The sequence below is a fragment of the Bufo bufo genome, chromosome 11, assembly GCF_905171765.1.
Source record: "Bufo bufo chromosome 11, aBufBuf1.1, whole genome shotgun sequence".
Taxonomy (NCBI): domain Eukaryota; kingdom Metazoa; phylum Chordata; class Amphibia; order Anura; family Bufonidae; genus Bufo; species Bufo bufo.
The window spans coordinates 6,716,563-6,731,872 of NC_053399.1; the positions used below are offsets into that span (position 1 = coordinate 6,716,563).

The 15,310-nt window shown below is 46.7% G+C and overlaps 1 protein-coding gene across 2 annotated transcripts in view; it reads right to left on the reverse strand.

Annotated features, from left to right (window-relative positions):
* Window positions 1-14,523, reverse strand: part of MDGA2 (MAM domain containing glycosylphosphatidylinositol anchor 2) — a 427,922-nt gene extending 413,399 nt beyond the window's left edge. For both annotated transcript variants that reach the window (XM_040412379.1, XM_040412378.1), the window contains exon 1: window positions 13,942-14,523. In XM_040412379.1, coding sequence (XP_040268313.1) covers window positions 13,942-14,014 — 73 coding nt within the window. In that variant the 5' untranslated portion in view covers window positions 14,015-14,523. The remainder of the gene's footprint in view (window positions 1-13,941) is intronic.
* Window positions 14,524-15,310: the final 787 nt, after the last annotated feature.

A 15,310-nucleotide genomic window follows, 5' to 3' on the forward strand; every position in this document is an offset into this window, starting at 1 on the left:
CCTCTAACCCACCCTCGCTCTCATCCTCAGTCTCTTTATCACTGAGCAGTCTCTCTCCTCGTTTGCTGTCTCTTTCCCTCCCACATCCCCCCTGCTGGTCTCTTAAGGAGGACATACACTATTAATTGGAAATGCTCATTCAGCCGAAAGCTATTCCCCTCCCCCATACACATGAGCGTACCTGTATGCCGAATGGGGAGCGGGGAGTAAGCTGCTGACAACTCTGGCATCGGCTTATCTCTCCTGAGAACAAAAGGATTGGGCATATAAAACTCAACATGCCTGATCCTTCTTCCCCCCTTGTACTGTTTTTTTTTTCTCATTTGTTCTGTCTGTTTTTCTCTTACTCTCTAATTCCTTTTGATGCTGTCTCTCGTGCTTTTTCTCACTCTTACTGTCTCTTTTTCGCTTCGTAACTGTATTTCCCTCTCTCTCTTGCTCTCCTTTTACTGTTTCTCTTTCTTGCTGTCTCTCTCTGTCTCTTTCTCTTGTTGCCTCTCTCACTCTCATTCCTTTTTGTGCTGTCGCTCTTGCTTTTTCATACTTGCGAATCTTAGGCCTCTTTCTCACGACCGTATGGCTTTTTCAGTGTTTTGCGGTCCGTTTTTCACGGATCCGTTGTTCAGTTTTTTGTTTCCGTTGTGTTTCCGTTTCCGTTCCGTTTTTCCGTATGGCATATACAGTAATTACATAGATAAAATTGGGCTGGGCATAACATTTTCAATAGATGGTTCCGCAAAAACGGAACGGATACGGAAGACATACGGATGCATTTCCGTATGTGTTCCGGTTTTTTTTTTGCGGACCCATTGACTTGAGTGGAGCCATGAAACGGGATTTGCGGGCAATAATATGACATGTTCTATCTTTCAACGGAACGGAAAGACGGAAACGGAATGCATACGGAGTACATTCCGTTTTTTTTGCGGAACCATTGAAATAAATGGTTCCGTATAGGGAACGAAAAAAACGGAAACGGAAAATAAAAACAGTCGTGTGAAAGAAGCCTTATTGTCTCACTTGCTCTCTTTTTCTTTCTGTCAGTCTCTCTCTCTTGCTCTTTGGCTTTCTCTCTCTCTCTTGCTGTATCTTTCTTTTACTCTCCTATTTTTTTGTGCTGTCTCTCATACGTTTTCATACTTAGGCTCTGTATTTTCTCTTTCTGTCCAGGTTTCTCTCTTTCTTGTTCTCTTTTTATCTCTGTCAGCCTCTCTCTCTTCCTGTCTCTTACTCTCATTTCTTTTTGTGTTGTCTCTCATACTTTTTCATACTTAGGCTCTGTATTCTCTCTTTCTGTCCAGGTTTCTCTCTCTTGCTCTCTTTTTCTCTCTGTCAGCCTCTCTCTCGCTCTTGGACTTTCTTTCTCTCTCTCTTGCTGTCTCCTCTTACTCTCATTTCTTTTTGTGCTGTCTCTCATTCGTTTTCATACTCGCACTCTGTATTCTCTCTTTCTGTCCAGGTCTTTCTCTCTTGCTCTCTCTTGACTCTCTACTCCTATGTCTCTCCTTGTCTATACCCTCTCCTTCCTGTCTCTCCATTGATGTCTCCCGTCTGCACACGCTCACCTCTCCTCGTCTACATCCTATTATTCTGCTTTCCTAATAAATCCCGTCAACGACAGATCTAAGAAGAGGTTCTGCAAATACCTATAAGAACAGAGGAGGCCGAGCTCCTCCATTTTGGCAGGACTGTATCTGTATGTGTACCGTGGTGTTCCAACTCTCTCACAACAGGTGAGGTTGGGGGAAACTCAACAAGCGGAGGTGTCTGCCAGTGTTAACTTATAATCTGCTCTCCTCATTAAGAACACATGCATGCTCGGCCGAGTGTGCATGTGTATGGGAGAGTCAGAAAGAATAGCTGTCTACTGTGGTGGAAACATGTTGCTTTGTTTAGGTTAGTCTGCAACGAAGACCAAGCCCACTTTACTCATGTCTTCCCTAAGGCAGGAGGAGCCTAAAGGAGGCCCCCTCCCAGTAAAAAGCAAAAGAACTTTCTTGAAATTTGCATATTTATTAAAAGTCCTTTTTCACCAGAATGCAGCTAAGATCGCAAAGTGAACGCTAAGTGAGCTACCACTACAAGGCACGTGCCTGGGGAAATCAGGGATGTCCTGCTAGAAGGCTCCTTTAAATGATGAATTCTGTCTGCCTGTGGTCACCACTAGGGGGAGCTCAGGAGCTTACTGCATACTGTACATACACTGAACTCAATTATAAAGCTGCACACAGTAATAAAAGCTCCTCACATCTGGGAAACCTGGAAAGTTCTCTGTTACTGGAGTAATAATACGGGGAAAAGGAAGTTTCAGGAGAATATTTCTCATTTTACAGATTTATGATATAAGAGTATTATATAATGGAAGCAGGATCATGACCGAGATCTCAGCCTCATATGACGCGCAGTCCCATGCGCGCGGCCTGGCCTCTGTCTGGTCACCAGACACTACATCAGCCGATGGCTCTGCGGTTTCAGCGCCTGCAGTTTATTCCGCGCTGATTCGGCACAGTTGGATGAGCACTGAGGGAATCTGCATAAACAAACATGAAACCTGAGAATGAGAAGGTCTAGTACAAGCTGATGAGGACGAATCACTCCGTAGTGAGATGATCAGTGTACATGGAGGCCCGATTTCCAGCCACCGCCGACTTTCATGAAGAGGAGGACATCAAAATATCTGCTGCAAAGATTTACGGTTCATGGTCTCCACTGGTGGGTGGGATGAAGACCATGAGATGGTTTCCTCACCAGACAGTCATGCCGATTGGATTTATCAGATGTGTCCCAACCTTAGATGCTCGGCTCAGGGGGGACATACCATAGAAGATGACCGTGCAGCGGCCAAGGCTGGTCCCATCCCATCAGCTTCTGTGGAGGTCAACTTTCACCACAATGGTGACCTATAATGGACGAGCGAAGCAGCACAAAGGGAGAATATGGAGGACAAACTAGACCCAGCTCCTTCTGTTCTAGTTGGCATTACCCATCAGAGATAAGGGGGGCCCTTTACCGCTGGTCCTCCCACATCTGTACGTATCATAAACCTCTGCAGAGGGGTCTAGCAGGTCTTGAGGACCTGCTCTATTTCTCAAGATTTGGCCGCTCTATGGCTTGGTTCCACTATGACCCTTTAGATTTCTACTCTGCCCCCCCATGCTTTACATTACAGTTTTGCTCTTCACACCAGCGACGGTGTATAAGCGCTAACCACAAGCTCTCTGAATGAAGGGCTGATTTTCATCACAGGACGCACAGAGCGATGATCAACTAAAAGCAAGTGAGGAAATGCTCTAAGAATTTGTTCTAAGGAAGGCGGAACTTTCCAGAAATAAGACAGGAAAACGGGAAAAATACTCAGACAGGATGTTCCTGAAATACGCGAGAGCTAAACCTATGGAAAAACAGGAAAGAATAGCTGTTTCCAGGGACATATAGTGAATGTCCTTGCAGTGATGGGCGGAGCAGGACTCCTAGGCTTTCTCTAAGAGTCCTGGCTGAATATCGAGCGCTGAATGGACTAATAGAGAATGATATATCCTCGCGCTCAGCGCTGCCCCCGCTGTCAGACGACGCCCTCAGATACAGACCCGACACCTGCACTTTAAGGGGAAAAGCTCAAAGCATGTCATTTGTAGCTGTATAATGCGATGTATCGGTTGACTGATGGAATTAAAGGGGTGGTCGGAGGTAATAAAACAAGGCGACCTTCCGGCTATGTCTGGTATTACAGCATTCTAGTGAATGGGCCCCAGCTGCAATACCATGTGCAGCCCGTGTACAGGAGAGGCGCTGTTTCTAGAAGCGAGCAGCCATGTTTTTCTAGTATTCTACAAGCTTATCCCGCGTGTTCTCAGAGCGGCCGACGTCACGGAGGAGAAAGAACAGGGAAAAATTATCCTGTAAGTTCACGAGGAATTGCGAAAAGCTGAAGAATGGAAGGAAGTTCCCAGCGTTCGCGGAGAAACGAGAGGAAGGTTCTACCGGAATAAAATGCAGCGAGTCGTTGAAAACCTCTCCGGCTGACCCCGCGATGACGGCCGCTCCGCCCGCCACCAGGTTCCCGGAGATTAACCCTGGTGCCCTGTTCTTCTGAGAGGGTCCTAACCCTTCTTAAATATTCCACCCAGGGAATGACTTCTGGGCCCTCGCCGGCCTGACTGCGCAGGGTGAAGGTGGGAGCGGAATTCTCCCGGGATGTCCTCGTGTCCTGCGCCCTCATCCCGAGAGTCCACAGGGGCTGCGACAATTAGAGTGGAAGACGTGTCTGGCTGCTGCAGAACCTCTTAGACCAGCTATTGCTAGAGTCTTACAGATGCAGCAGAGCTGACGGTGTCTTAGAAGATGTAGCAGGACTGAGGATGTCTAACATGTAGCAGAGCTAAGTGTATTTTAGATGTAGTAGGACTGAGTACTGCATGTCTTAGATGTAGCAGAGATGAGTGTTTCTTATATGTGGCAAGGCTAGGGTATGACTTATATGTAGCAAAGCTGAGTGTTTCTGAGATGTAGTAGAGCTGAGTATGTTTTAGATGTAGCCAGGCTTAGTGCTTCTTAGCTGTAGCAGGGTTGAGTATGTCAAATATGTAGCAGAACTGAGTGTTTCTTAGATATAGTAGGGCTAGGTATGTCTTAGATATAGCAGTGCCGAGTCTGTTATATGTAGCACAGCTGAGAGTGTTTTATACTGTATAGAGGGGGCAAGCGTTTCTTCAAAGTAGCAAAACTGAGTGCTTCTTAGACGTAGCAGAGCCGAGTCTTTCATAGTTGTTGCATGCCTGGGTGTTTCTTAGATGTAGCAGGGCTGAGTATGTCTTAGGTGTAGTAGAGCTGAGTATGTTTTAGATGTAGCCAGGCTGAGTGCTTCTTAGACGTAGCAGAGCCGAGTCTTTCATAGTTGTTGCATGCCTGGGTGTTTCTTAGATGTAGCAGGGCTAAGTGTGTCTTACATGTAGCAGCGCTGAGTATTTCTTAGATGTAGCAGTGCTGAGTGTGTTATGCTGTGAATTCCATTTGTGATGGATAAGACAGAGAACAACAGCATCTGACAGACTTACTATGGGATCCACTGGGTTTCATCATTTCACTAGTACTAATAGTTCCGTACTCTGCAAATATGGCGGAATCTGTGAGGGAGCGTCCAGATGTGAACACAGCCTGTGGATTTACATAGGACTGCAGCAGGATTCTGAGGCCACTGCAGCTTGCGATTCCTGCTGCGACCCCATTCAGGGCAATGTCTGCACTGCTACATGGCGATCTTGTGTAGCCCCGGCCTAATCACAGACCACCGCAGCCTTGGCACGACTGGTCATTGATCCGGAAGGCTTGTTAATTACTTGACCTGCCTTTCCTTCAGTCAAATCAAGACGCAGAGATGTAACAGCGCTGAGATTGTCAGATGCAGCAGAGCTGAGTATGTAAAATGTAGAAGGACTGATCGTATTATATATACTAGAGCTGAGTATGTCAGGTGTATAGGAGTGGAGTTTGCAGATGTAGGAGCACTGAATTTGTCAGACGCGCACAGTACAGGGTGGACATCTCGTGACAGAATATCACAGAATCAGTTTTTTTTTTAATTTGCAAAACTGGAAAGGCGGGGAGGATTCGTGTGTACACTGCATGTACATGGGCCGACTGAAGAACCACAGTGCACAGGTAGGTAGCCATTTTTCTAAGCAGTCTCTAAACAGGAGCACAAGAGTGAGACATAATACAGAGAGGGGCTCCACTGCTGCTAAATTAAGGGCATTTCAGACACCCCCACCCCCAGACACCCAAAAACATCTGGGAATGCCCTCTGCTGGGCAATTTTTTTGTATTTTCAAGCTGGTATTGTCCACAAAAATGCAACAATAGAAAGAGGAAAAAATACAATATATGGGTATTATTTAACTATCCTTCTGTCTAATATCTATCGATCTATAACGCCTTGAAAAAGTATTCATACCCCTTGAACTTTTCCACAGGTTACTCTCACAAACTTACATTTTTTGGGGGATTTAATGTGATAGACCAACACAAAGTGTGAAGTGAAAAGAAAATGATACTTGAGTTTAAAATGTTTTAATATATACAAATCAGAAAAGTGTGATGTGCATTTGTATTCAGCCCCCTGTACGCTGATCCCCCCTAAAATAAATCCAGTGTGACCAACCTCATTAGTACTTAGAGACCACCTGTGTAATGTATTCTCGGTATAACTCCAGCTGCTCTGTGAAGGGTTTGTTAGAGAACATTAGTGATCAAACCAAGGAACACACCAGACAGGTCAGGGAGAAAGTTGTGGAGAAGTATAAAAGAGTTTTAGGTTAGAAAAAATATCCCAAGCGCTGAACATCTCATGGAGCACTGTTCAATCCATCATCCGAAAATGGAAGGAGTAAGACACAACTGCAAACCTACCGAGACATGACGAGGAGAACAGTAAATGTAATTACAATCACACCTGCTAATGCTATTATCTCCAGCCAATAGCATGCACATTATACCCACCACGCCTCACACACTGCGGGGTCACTGACTTCTTTTTACGGTAACTTGCAGACTGTCTACTCCTAGTAGGAAGCCCCCGAACACTGAAATGGTCGGCCACTCCGGTCACCATTAGCCTTTGTACATCTAATGTCCATCCTTAACCAGTGGTTGCTACAAGTTCCTGGAACAAGAATTTGTGGCTGAGCATCTGACTTAACAGGACATATGGGAGGAGTCAGTTGTTCTCAGCCAATCAGCATTGCTGGGAGTGTTGGTTGGTTGAGAGAAGCTGACTGAAGGGCTGACCATGCAGTGCTCCTGTCCTTTTAAGTTAGATGCTATGCAGAGTCTGGCACACTTCAGCTAATGATCCACACGTTGGAGACGGCTGCTCTGCACCATCATACTATAACATCTCCCTGGGTTCTGTAATATAGCGGTTTCTGAGCCGAGCGCTATTCCTGGGTCTTCCGATTTATAGCTGACAGTCAATACTGTCCTTACTGGACACGATCGTGTCTTTATCATCCAGACACACGGGGGACATACAGTACAGACCAAAAGTTTGGACACACCTTCTCATTCAAAGAGTTTTCTTTATTTTCATGACTATGAAGGCATCAAAACTATGAATTAACACATGTGGAATTATATACATAACAAACAAGTGTGAAACAACTGAAAATATGTCATATTCTAGGTTCTTCAAAGTAGCCACCTTTTGCTTTGATTACTGCTCTGCACACTCTTGGCATTCTCTTGATGAGCTTCAAGAGGTAGTCCCCTGAAATGGTCTTCCAACAGTCTTGAAGGAGTTCCCAGAGATGCTTAGCACTTGTTGGCCCTTTTGCCTTCACTCTGCGGTCCAGCTCACCCCAAACCATCTCGATTGGGTTCAGGTCCGGTGACTGTGGAGGCCAGGTCATCTGGCGCAGCACCCCATCACTCTCCTTCATGGTCAAATAGCCCTTACTTTCAAAGTTTTCCCAATTTTTCGGCTGACTGACTGACCTTAATTTCTTAAAGTAATGATGGCCACTCGTTTTTCTTTACTTAGCTGCTTTTTTCTTGCCATAATACCAATTCTAACAGTCTATTCAGTAGGACTATCAGCTGTGTATCCACCTGACTTCTCCTCAACGCCACTGATGGTCCCAACCCCATTTATAAGGCAAGAAATCCCACTTATTAAACCTGACAGGGCACCCCTGTGAAGTGAAGACCATTTCAGAGGACTACCTCTTGGAGCTCATCAAGAGAATGCCAAGAGTGTGCAAAGCAGTAATCAAAGCAAAAGGTGGCTACTTTGAAGAACCTAGAATATGACATATTTTCAGTTGTTTCACACTTGTTTGTTATGTATATAATTCCACATGTGTTAATTCATAGTTTTGATGCCTTTAGTGTGAATCTACAATTTTCATAGTCATGAAAATAAAGAAAACTTTTTGAATGAGAAGGTGTGTCCAAACTTTTGGTCTGTACTGTATGATAATGTCATGTATGTAAAATAGGATGTAAAATTTATAGAAACTATATTCAATGTAAGGAGTAACTCTACACTCAACCTCTAACTCAAGGGGGCACCAACTCACAGTTGTGTGGATCAGCCGCTGGGGAACCGTCCTCCTCCGAAAACCCTGCATCTGCCGACGTTCCACTGAACTAGTCCTCTTTCTGGTGCATGTATAAACCCCTGACTCCTCTTAATCCGCAAATGCGCCAGACATAGGGAGAGTTCTGCCCCCATCCACAGCGGAAGGGACGTCTTTTCAGAAGAGGAGCGTCACATGGCCGAGTTTATGAAAGGTGGATCCTCTATATTACTGACTTTCTTCTACAGTCATGATAGAAATAATTAAGATGGTTTTTGGGATCTGCTGGGTCCAAGAAACCCCTTCAAAGCGGTTGTGCTCGAAAAATATTCTAAATTTTTCAAACCAGCACCTGGGACTGAATAGTTTTGTAATTGCATGTAATAAAAAATTGTGTATAGCTACTGAGCTATTAGATAAGATGTATCTGTACAGCGCCTTCTACTGTTTGTTCTTTTCCTTCTTTCTTGTCCAACTCACTGAGGTGGTCGCACGTGCTCAGTATAAATCTTTAACTGGCACCAGGCCTATCTTCTGTTTCAATTACAGAGAGAGAGAGAGCTAAAGCAGAAAGAACACACCGGAGGGAGGGATAAGTGCTGCCCTATTCCATGGCCCGTCCTAACCGATGGCGTACAACTTGGCGGCAGTCCCTCGCTTAGATACGTGCAGGGGCCTAAGAAGATAAGAGGAATACTGTAACAGAGTCAGGCAAGCCAAAGTCAAAGCCAGGAGGTACACATGGAGCAATACAATAACGAGGTCAAAACACAATCCGGAGTCAGAAGCCAAGAGGTCACCTCAAATCCAGGGAGGTCACAAGGTCGAGGTCAAAAACAGAGCCGAGGTCCAAAAACACAGAAATGCACAATACGAAACTGCTGGTGAGGGTAGCAAGACCAATCACAGGCCACCTGTGGCCAGCAGGTTACCTGTTTAAATAGGTCCTCCTGATGGGTCATCTGACGTGGCCAGCGTCACATGACCCGTCCCCTGCAACTCAGAACAGCTGAGCGCCGACTCATCAATATCGGCCACGTGCTCGTTGCCTAGAGAATGGAGGACACCGGCCACGCCGAGGAAGCGTTTGCGGCCGGGTCCTCCCCGCCCTCTGGTTGTTATGGAGATGAGGACGCCGGCCGCGTCCTCTTCACTAGCGGGATGCCGGCGGCGCTGCAGAGGGGAAGCACGTCGCCGGCTCCCCGTTACAACACCCCTAAGCTGTGATAGAGAGAGACCTGCAGTAGAAAGGACGCACCCCTGAGAAAGGACGCACCCCTGAGAAAGGACGCACCCCTGAGAAAGGACGCACCCCTGAGAAAGGACGCACCCCTGAGAAAGGACGCACCCCTGAGAAAGGACGCCCCCCTGAGAAAGGACGCACCCCTGAGAAAGGACGCACCCCTGAGAAAGGACGCACCCCTGAGAAAGGACGCACCCCTGAGAAAGGACGCACCCCTGATCTATCAGCTTCAAGAGAATGTAGCAGAGCAACTGGAGCAATGAATGGGGAGAGCACTGGATCCATGGGAGGTTCAGGGCTGGTTCTAGCTTGGTGAAGATTGTCATGTACACATGATGTCTATTTTCATTTTTTACATTAATTATAGGAGAACCCCTTTAAGAATATTTTTTATAGGCTTCCATATAAAGACAAAAACACCTACTATAAAGTCAAGAGTGACAGACATGGCGGAAGACACACAGAGGTCCAGGGAGGGGTCTTGGACGTCTAATATGACAGCTTCAGGGCGGACACAATATGGACACTTGATGTTGGATACAATTATTCTGTGTTTTTTTCCTGTAATTCCCTTCATGAAGTTTGCAAAATATCCCCATTTTTTAATGGAAACCTTCAGTTGTCGTCTTATAACCTGAGCATGAATTTCCAGCTCCCATAACAGGTTCTACATTTAGAGAAGAGATCCATGATAATATGGTCGCCGGACAGTCATGTCCTACAGGAAGCAGCAGCAGATCAGATCTCCACCCTGAGGAGTAACGCTTTGGGTTATGGGGCAGCTTCAGGAAAGACTTTGAGATGTGAAAGGGATAAAATACAAACAGGAAGCGAGGAGTCCGCACTGGGAGGTCGTCCCAGACAACACAACATTCTATTATCCGTTATTATCTGCCCAGGTTCTTGGTGAAGCTTCATAATGTTACGTTACACCCTGAACCCCTGACATCCGGAACATGAGAAATCTGTAAACCACAGGCAACCATGTGTAAAGTCGGAGTGGAGAGGTAAATGTAAGCAATGCGAGCAATCTGCTTGTTTGCCAACACGTCTGCTGACAAATGAGGCTCAGGTGAACGATGAAATATGAAGAATATTCTACAAGTCATTAAACCGTTATCTCACTGACAATTACTGATCTTTCTTCATGTTTAGAACTATAGATCTCCCCGTATCACTCATCATGATCCATTCATCCCACCGGTCACCTTCCATTATGGGTAGACCAAAGGGGTGCAAAAAACAAGTCAATGTTGGCAAAAGGTAAGTGTTGACTTTGGTAATATGGTATGGAGGCCTCTAGGCTTTCCTTCTACTGGGGATTAGGGGGACATCAATGGTCAATGGGGGAATCCTGATCTCTCGTGACCAGTGGTGGTCAGTGGTATTTGCCACCAGTGGGCTTCAGTTCTATCAGGTTTTTATTAGTGGTGATATTATTGTCTTCAGATCTGTTGGAAATGATTACTGGTGATATCAGGAGGAGGCCACCATAGGAGAGGAGGCCACCATAGGAGTCCATCAATTTGCCGGATTCTTAAAGTATCTGACTCTCTGGAGGACCCCACACACCCTTATATTATATAGGCAGTCCATTGATAGCCCATTCCTTTCAGTACACTCAGTACAATGCTTTAGTTCCCCTTAATTTCCACTAGCTAGGTTCCCCGAAGGAGAGCAGCCGATCAGGGGGGCCCGAGCAGCAGGATTAGCTGATTTCTGAAGGACCTTTCTAATCAAAGTGGAGCATGGCATTAATAGTCATTGATACTATTGAATAAGGAGGACCTGGTAGGCACTCAAGAGTCCAATTTTAGCTTTTCATTAGGAAGCCCTTCAGATGTCCTACTGTTCTGTATGAGAACCGTTCACAAAGCCAGGCCATATAACTTTGGATCATAGCAGATGCTACAGACAGCAGATGACATCATCAGAGCTTGTGGAGCTCAGGATTGTCACTCACCACAGTATCGAGCACTGGTTGCACATACAGATGTCTCCACCCTGAGCTTTTTTTTAAATTTCATTAAGGACTCCAGTTCCTCACCATAAAAACTCAATAATTTGTCATAACGTGCTACTAAAACTCTGGACAGGCTGTAATACACACCACGACCACTGGGTGTCCACACATAGACACGTATAGCATAATCAACTCCCAACAGAGTATCAAGAAATCATGTTTTTTTTTTTCAAAAGCTGGTCATCTCTCACCACACATCTCAGGTGGACATCTATATGTCCCTCAAAAACCAAGTAAGAAGAGCTGCCAAATTTTAGCCTGGAGACTTCTGTAGTTTATATCATTGGATTTGTTTTGTGGATTTAGAGATGGAATAGAGGGTGACAGAGGACTCTGTACTGGCACGGGCATATCTAGAGGGGTGCTAGGTGCCAATACAGGAGTAGGGCACCAAATGGAGTGGTTGGCCCAGGTGTAGGAAAGCCCAGCTGGAGTTCCTTCCATCATATCTCTAGGTGGGGATATCTGTGATCAGCGGTGACATATAATGAGAATCTCCCGCTGATCTCTGATATTAAATCCACCTCTATGCCGAACTGCAGATCATTATTTCCCTCCTTGGTCACATGGACACGTGCACTCACAGTAGTCTTCCTATACAATATATGTAGAGTATACCCCCCTCTAATATACAGGATGTATCTAAGGATTTCCATAAACTGCTCCCAGACATGCAGCAGCTTCTTGTATGGTTGACTCTAGATACTGGATGCATCCCGCCTCTTGTCTGGATCTACATGCCTTCATCCACCAGCCTCCACCTGTGCAGGTCGGCAGTGGGGACTACAAGCTTTGGATCCGCGTGCATTAGCCATCAATCCGCTAGTCCTATGGATGGACATACGTGTGGGTTGCATTCTGCATGTAGATGTATGGAGGCAGGACCTACGCTATGTGGCCTACATGGTAAGTATATGCGGTGAGTGCGGGGACGGTGGGTGAGCTTTGTCTGTTTCCTAGGTGGATGTAAAGTCCATGTCCAGGGACTAAGCAGTGGCATGTGGAGGGTAAATTCTGTCACCATCTGGCATTGACTTTTTGCTGACCTAGATTCTATGTGAAATGACTCAGAAGCAGCCGGGCATTCCTGATGCTCAAACACCATCGACGCCGTTTCTCTTCCCCGTATTTCAGCGCCTGATTCGCCATTTACTGTTCATTGATCTGTATTTAGGAAACACATGAATACTCCACGCTACCCAATTACCCTGGCATGAAATCTCATCATCCCGAACAAGATGTAGCTCATTTTGCTGGGAGATGTCTTAAAATAATCATCTCATGGGCTGTGAAGCTTGCAGCGTGCGCGCCGAGGCGACGGTGGCCCTCCATGCCTCCTCGCAGACTGTGTGCATGGGGCTGCCATCGGCCGTGTAGAATTTTTAACAGAACTGACCTAACATATTGGGTTTCCTGCAAAAGACAGAGATGCTGCTGTGTGAGAACAGTGAGGGGTCTGTTGGGACTCGGGCACGCCCCCGATCCAATAAGCCCCCTCCAGGCACCATGTTACCCCCCACACACACACACACACACTGGATCCTTCATACTTTGCTGCTGGTTGCATGGACTGATCATGTCAGCCCTAAATATACGGGTATTCTCACCTCCTGAGGGAGGGGGGAGGGTTGTGTCATATCTCACTGGAAAGTAATATTGGCAACCACTGCTGTATACTGGGATTAGACGTGTTTTTGCAAACACCATCTGTCATCCATTAGTGTATTTATAATATGGGGAAGGAAATTATTCAATCACAGTTGATTCCAGAACATGCACCAGCAGATTATTCCTACGTACAGTGCACATGACGGCGACATGGCACCGGCTAGAACACATCAGAGCATGCAGCCCCCCTCACGCTTCATCATACAGCCTCCACCATCCCTTGGATGACACCTTCAAGTCTCCAACTTTGGCTGTCATTACTTTGCCGTGCCCCTAACGGTCTCTGGTCGCCTATTTAATCCCGAGGAGCTGAAGAACTGAGGCTGTCAATGATGCAGCGGTGAAGGATCAGCACCACTCTAGGTCTGATCCACACCACAGAGTCCCCGCCATCACATCTAGATGACATTTTAGACATTTTTCTTTTCTACCTCCACAATATTCAACTGTTTTGTCGAAGGAAAATTGGATGATTGGAGAAGATTTGCAAGCTCGAGCTATAATGTCTGCAAGGACTGAATGCGACGCCGGCAATAACACTGGATTGAGGTTCTGCTGTGATTACACTAATGGCATCTCCCTAGTTAGGCTTGTTCAGTAGGAGGCCAACTGTGTAGACTCTAGCTTCCAGACAAGTGGTGGATAGAAGGTGCACACCAAGTCTGGTCTGTAGACAGACATGGACTACAGAGAACCTGAGAAGAACATGAATACATTGTAAGCAGTCCTAGTATCTGCTCCTTTCCATGCATCATGGAGCTCAGTAGGTGCTCACCACCCAAGTTCCTAATCATAAAGTCCTACCTGGTTCATATGAGACCAGATAGGCAGCAAATAGTCATCGTAGTGCTGGCTTTTAAGAGCGCTATGCAAAAGACAAGGTCATGAACATAGTTGGAGAAGACAATGTTCAGGAATTTCATGTCAAGACTCACCATAAACCCCTTGGCTACAGATGCCTTCAATGAAAAGTGTCAATAGCCACAAGACAACGAAAGTTAAATCCATCTTCAGGTTAACATGGACATATCCAGCAGAGGCCAAGGACCAGCAAACTACCCTCTGCTCTCAGTGTAGATTGCAGCTCACAGGTGGCCACTGGCCATGGCTCTGGACCCAGGTCTTCAAGAAGGACCGTATTGCTCTTAGCATGAATGGGTCTTCTTCTTCTACGGTAGGGCTCCCATGCAATCAGGTGAGATGATGTGCAATGCTCCTTGGTCAATCTCAAGCAGGTAGAGGTTGGGGAAGGGGGGATTGAAGGGTGGGGGTTAAAAAGTAACCGGCAGTGGTCCCTGGAGAACAATTAAGAGATCAGACCCGTTGCAGTCCAAGCAAACCCCTCCAGATTCTCCGACCCCCATTCCGTCAGTTGCCATTGCAAATGCAAAAATCCAAGCTCCAGCTGGTGCAATAGAATAGGAAGGAAAGAGCTGGGGTGCAGGGGGGGTCCCTCATCAGATCCGAGCCATTGACAGGCAGCAGAAGACCCCCATAAGAATGAATGAGTGAAGCGAGAGCACAGGACCAACCCCAGCTGCAGGAAATGCAGCTAAACCTGGCAGGGAGGGATTGCAGCGTGGATTACTATTCTTCTCATCCAGGGGCTGCATGCATAGAGGCTCAGGGTGCCCCCGCACCCAGCGGCCGTGTGTGGATGGGTGTCAGTGTGTGTGTGTGTCAGTGTGTGTGGATGTGTGTGTGCAGACGGAGCAGGAAGGAGAGAGCTGTGTGTGGTCACGTTGGGATCTACGTGGAGAGAGGAGCTGGAGCTTGGTAGCCGCAGCCAGGCGACGTCAAAGCTGCGTGTCCCCCACCCCCTGCTCTCTACACCCCCTCTCCTCTGCCTCCCTCCTCCAACCACAGCTCATCAGTATGGGGAGCACAGAGGACGAGGAGCGCGGCAGAGAGCGGGCTGCACCAGGGCCTGGGGGCCCCAACGGCTGCAGAGGGAAGGAAGGGTTAATCAGCAGTGTCAGGGCAAGCAGAGGCAGGAGGAGCAGCTTCAGCACCATGGATAAGTCCTGCATATACTGACACTGCCCTGTGTACGGTCTGCAGTATATACTGACACTGCCCTGTGTACGGTCTACGGTATATACTGACACTGCCCTGTGTACGGTCTGCAGTATATACTGACACTGCCCTGTGTACAGTCTGCAGCATATACTGACACTGCCCTGTGTACGGTCTGCAGTATATACTGACACTGCCCTGTGTACGGTCTACGGTATATACTGACACTGCCCTGTGTACGGTCTGCAGTATATACTGACACTGCCCTTTGTACGGTCTGCAGTATAT